The sequence below is a fragment of the Muscardinus avellanarius genome (genome assembly GCF_963383645.1).
Source record: "Muscardinus avellanarius genome assembly, chromosome: 15".
In the NCBI taxonomy this organism is placed as follows: domain Eukaryota; kingdom Metazoa; phylum Chordata; class Mammalia; order Rodentia; family Gliridae; genus Muscardinus; species Muscardinus avellanarius.
In genome coordinates, this window is record NC_137801.1 from 31,743,490 (window position 1) to 31,749,121 (window position 5,632).

General features: G+C 51.7%; 1 protein-coding gene across 1 annotated transcript; it reads right to left on the minus strand.

Moving 5' to 3' along the window:
- Positions 1–431: 431 nt before the first annotated feature.
- On the minus strand, positions 432–5,017 carry CYP1B1 (cytochrome P450 family 1 subfamily B member 1; the record flags this gene model as incomplete). The annotated part of the gene is made up of 2 exons (XM_080711279.1): positions 432–1,020; positions 3,975–5,017. The coding sequence occupies 2 exons, from the start codon at positions 5,015–5,017 to the stop codon at positions 432–434; spliced, it is 1,632 nt and encodes a 543-aa protein (XP_080567405.1).
- Positions 5,018–5,632: the final 615 nt, after the last annotated feature.

Here is a 5,632-nt window from a genome sequence, read left to right on the forward strand (position 1 = left end):
GCAACTGACTTTATGGTTCATCCTAAAATAGGGAAGCACATCAGAGAGCAAAAAGATAATTCCACCTGGACATACCATAGTATCTCTAAGCTATTTTACTAAAAAGATAAGAAGGAAATTTCTGGTCTTTACCTTTTCCCTTATGCCAATCACATATCTTACACTAAAATGACTTGCCTTGCATCTTCAATATATCCTGAAATTTGGCTTAATACTGTTTCCTATGAAATAGATTTCTGAACATAGCTCAATCCTGGCTTCACCTAAAAAGGCGTCATTGCTGAAATACTTTTTCATTGGATAGTTGTGCGTGTTTATATGTGTGTGTGTGTGCGTGCGTGCGTGCGTGTGTGTGTGTGTGTGTGTGTGTGTGTGTTTTCACTCTCCCCCAAGACTGGAGGAAGTCTAAAATGTCAAGTGTCTCTGGCTTCTCACTGGCAGGCTTCCTGAGCCTGCAACTTTTGAACGGTGCTATCAAGGAGCTCCATAGACTCTCTGAGGGTGACTTGGATTTTGAATGACTTGGGTTTGATGGTCAGGCCATAACTGAAACTCATTTTCGATGGATCGTTTTGGCTGGCCTTGAAATTGCACTGGTGAGCGAGGATGGAGATGAAGAGAAACAGCAGCATCTTCGACAGCTGTTCACCGATGCACCGCCGTTTGCCCACTGAAAAAATCATCACGCTGCTGGCCAGTTCCTTGTTAATGAAGCCGTCCTTGTCCAGAAATCGGGCTGGATCAAAGGTCTCGGGGTTAGGCCACTTCGCTGGGTCATGATTCACAGACCACTGGTTAACAAAAACCACTGTGTTCTTGGGGATGTAGTAGCCCAAGACAAAGGTGTTGGCCGTGGTGGCATGAGGAATGGTGACTGGCAGAAAGCTGGAGAATCGCATGGATTCATAAACAAAGGCCATGACGTAAGGCAGGTTGGGCTGGTCACCCATGCAGGGCAGGCGGTCCCTCCCCACGACCTGATCCAATTCAGCCTGTACGCGAGCCTGCACCTCAGGGTATCTGTTTGGTTTTAATGCAGAAGGGGAAAAATATGAGCGACCAAAATTAATTTATCTTTCAAATAGAAACACATTATTATTTAATCCCACTGTTTTTGAAACAGGCTAAGTCAATGCCTGAATTAACACTTCTGTGGGGGGGGGATTCTAAAACAGGTTGCTAATTTCTCCCAAATAACAAGATAAATTTTAACAATTATATCTTCAATAATAAACTTCATATGACTAAAGCTTTCTTTACACCAAAAGTCAAAAAACTATTAAGTTTCCTCAGTCTAAAGATGCACAATAACGTCCAAGCCGACTTTCCATTTGACACTGCAGGAATGGTGCCGAGGGTCCACAATACTTGCAAGGAGCCCACAAAAATGTTTTCATGTCCTTTAAAATCTTCAAAGCACACACAAAAATAAACTTTTAGGTAAAAGAAAAAATTTAATACGTAATTTTAATGTATTTTATGCCAATGAAATCATAAGACAGAATTTTAAAATGTTTTTTGTGATTAAGGAGTCCACAAAGGCAAAAGCACCCAAGACTCACAAAAGTTAAAATGCAGCCCAGAAATCAAATCAGAATAAACAGATTTTCTTCTCATTTCCCTGAATAATTTCTTGTTCTTAGTTTATATATATATATAAAGACTGTGGGCATCTCTCTAAATGTGCACATTTTCTAAACTTAAAGGCAAATTTCCAATGTCTATGAGATTGTGGTACAAATTAACACAACAATGTGTTGTTGCTGATATAAAATTGTACAATCTTTTTTGGAAAACAAAATCTTAGTACAAAGCAAGTTCTATAAGGTAACCCCTGGCCCCCATTTAAATTCCAATAACTCGTTTTTAGTAATGTGTTTTCAAAAACTTATTTAATACATGAAATAATGTATAACCATGAGAGCTAAAATTTGAAATGTAATAAAAATCAATTAACAAGTGAAAGTTTGAGGAATAACTACATCTATGCCTACATTATTTTACCAATACGTAGCCAACAGAAATCAGTAAAATAAATGTAGAGATGGAGAAACAGTCAGTACAATAAGCATAAGTATCAGAAATTGAAAAATAATTACCAAACTGAAAAAATACAATCATGTATGTGATCAAATTCTGGTTGATTTTTAAATTTGCCTTTCCAACATCATAATGCAGAGGTCTGCCAACTTTTTTTCAATAAGAGCCAGAAAGTAAATGTTTTCAAATTTGTGGACCAAACCCTCCCTGTTCCAAATGTTCAGTTTTGCCTTGTGTTGAAGCCGTAAATAATATATAAATGAGTGGACCCAGGCTGTGTTTCAATGGAACATGCAAAAAAAAAAAAAAAAAAAGGTATAACTTGCCAGCTCATAGAAATCTTTTCACTAAAAAAGAAGAAATAGCTTATTTATCAGCTTTATTGAATTGAAAATTATTCCAAAGCCTTTTATTATATTTTGCTGCTAAATTGGAGTACATGGAGAACTAGTTACGGTTCTAACAGAAACAGAAAGCCTATTTCAAAAGACAACTTGCTTAATCTGGAGATTCCAAGGACTTTTCTGATCCTATCCTGGGATGGCCTTTTTCATAATCCATGGCTGACTTTTCTTTATTCTATTTCTGCCTCTCTCATCTATCTCCTGGGGTATGTTTCCATGATCTTAAAACTGAGAAGCTATTTTAAATATGAAAGACATAATTTGTGAAGGTACCTGTGCATTATCTAAGGAAATATGGGTTGGGATGGATCCCAATAAGAAAAGAAGCTATCTCTGCCTCTCAGATCCAGGGGTCCAGCACGTTCAGTATCTCCAATAGCTTAACTTTGTGCCAACAAATGAAGAATAGCACAACCAGGATTTCTGGTCTCTTAGGTGATGGCGGTGGCTTGCCTTTGGAGCAGACTTTTGTCCCTGGAGCAGGTTTTCCAGAGAATAGACAGGCTGCCCAGGTAAATCTTAATTTCAGGGGGCCAATAGCTAATCTTTGAGTGTATGTTTCCTGTAGAATTTATTTGCTAAATTTGGCAACCTGACAATGGGGACCTATTTAATCCTGGCATGCAGGAGCTTGCTAAAGGTCAGCACTTGCCATGCTCCCTGGCACCTTCTGGATACCGTGTGTGTGTGTGTGTGTGTGTGTGTGTGTGTGTGTGTGTGTGTGTTTTACTGGGGATTGAGCCCGGGAACATTCTACCTCCAAACTACACCTCCAGCTTTTTCTTTTTCTTTTTTTAAATTTGAAACAGGGCCTCACTACTTGCTGTGGCGCTCCTTAAATATGCCATCCTCCTGTCCCAGCCTCCCAAGTACTGGGATGACGAGCGCGCGCCTCCGCTCCCAGCTCCTCACGCTCCTTTCTAGCTACCCTGACATTTCCATCAGTCCCGGAGCTGTGGTTTTATGAACCTAGCGACTGCGGCTTGCTTTCTGGCAGCTTTCCGAAAGCTTCTGAGCGGGTTACCCTCCGCCAGCCTCCTTTGCCCGGGAACAAGGCCCTGACCCGCCGCTCACTTTCAGCGCCTGGGCTGGGCGGCCTCCGATCGTGCCGTGTTTATTTAACTCATTTACTGCATTTCTCTTTCTCAGGAACCGTTCCAATTTTGCTCCTACTGCGCCAGGGAGAGCAGCCAGGGATGATCTGTGGGCACTTTAAAATTCTTGCTTTTTTTTTCGGGGGAGCGGGGAGCTGGGGGAGGGGGTCTCACAAATCCGTCTCGGCTCGCAGGCGCGGGAGGGGAGTGTGCAGACCAGACCGCAGGTGCCAAGAGGCCCCGGGAGCGCGCGCGCCCCGGCCTGCCCTGCGCGTGCCTGGGCGTCGTCTTAGGGACGTGATCTCAGTTTTGAGGGGTGGGGACCTGGAGCAAACCTCCAGCCCTGCGCTCGCCCGGGACCTCAGCACAGCCTAGCCCGCTCGGCGGTTTCCAGAGGAGGAACCGGAGGCCCGACCCCCGGCCCCGGAGGCTCTACCTGGTGAAGAGGATGAGCAGCCACAGCAGCGCGGTGGAGAGCGTGTCCTGGCTGGCGCCGAAGATGTCGGTGACGGTGGCCGGCACGTTCTCCAAGTCCAGCGGCGCCGGCCCGCCGCCCGCGTCCCCGGCCCCCGTCCTTTGGGCGGAGAGGATGAAGGCGTCCATCACGTCGCGCGGGGCGGCCCCGGGCGCCAGGCGCTCGCGGTGCCGCCGGAACTGGTCCAGGACGAAGTCGCTGAAGTCGCGGTTGAGCCGCTGGAAGTCGCGGAAGGCGGTGCGCAGCGGGTTGGGGAAGAGCCTCAGCCAGGGCAGCACGTCCACCAGGCTGCCCGCGCCCACCGTGCGCCCGAACTCCTCGTTGCGGCTCAGCAGCGCCAGGAACTCGGCGTCGTCGTGGGCGTAGCGGCCGCCGAAGCACACGGCGCTCATGACGTTGGCCACCGCCACCACGACGGGCCGCGCGGGGTCCAGGAAGGCGCCCCCCGCGCTGCCGCGCACCAGCAGCGCCACCAGCTCGCGCGCCTCGCCCAGCACGTGGCCCTCCAGGGCGCGGCGGCGGCGCGGGGGGCCGGTGGCGAGGGCGCGCAGCACGCCCTGGGCCGCGCGCCGCTGCGCCCTCCAGCGCCCCGAGCACCGGCCGAAGGCCAGGCTGCGGCCGTCGGACACCACGCGGAAGGAGGCGAAGGGCGGCCGGTCGGCGAAGACGGCGCCCTGCTGCACCAGCGCCTGCTGGATGGCGCGCTCGCCGTTCAGCACCACCACCGGACAGCTGCCCAGGCGGATCTGGAAGACGTCGCCGTAGCGCCGCGCCAGGCGCGCCAGGGACAGGTGTGACGGCTGGCCGACCGCCGCCGCGTTCCCGATCAGCGGCCAGGGGAAGGGGCCCGGGGGCAGGGACCCCGGCCGCCGCCGCCGCCGCCGCCACAGCCACAGGCCCGCGTGCACCGCGGCCAGCGCAGACAGGAGCAGCAGGAGCGTGGTGTGCTGCGCGGACGGCGGGCTCGCCCGCGGCGGGTCGTCCTGGCTGAGGCCGGCGGCCATGCTGGGGGCGGAAAAGCCAAGGCGAGGCGCTCAGGTGCGCAGAGAAGGGAGCGAGCTCTCCCCGGCCCCCACCCCGGCCGCAGGGCGTTGGGATGGGGAGGACGCGGCGCGCCGCGCGGGCCCCGGCCGGCTCTCTGGAGAAGTGGCCCGAGACGCCCCTCCAGCCTCTGGTGGAGAAGGGAAGGGGCGTGCCTCCGCCTGCAGACCCAGCGCCGTCCTCTGCACCCCCCCACCCCCACCCCCGTCCCGTAACGGTTCCGGGAACCGGGCGACGACGCCACAGGCATCTAGGCGATGGAGTCTGGTTTCAAGTGCCGACCACCCCACCCCTGACCCGAAGAACCCATCTGGGAAGGTGTCTGCGCGGACTGACCTGCCCAGAGGCGCGGTTTCCAGCGACGCGGAACAGACGGCTCAAAAGAAAAAAGAAGAGGAAAAACAAAAAAGAAGAAGTCTAAGGCCTTTGCTGAGGGCAAGACGTCAGTCAGCTTGAGAATCGCCGGGAACCTGGAGGACACCTGCCGCCCGCGCCGGGACTTTAGCACCTAGCGCTAGGATTGAGATGGGAACAGGGGAAGGCGCCTCCTTTGCGGAGCCCTGCTGCACCTGGGACTC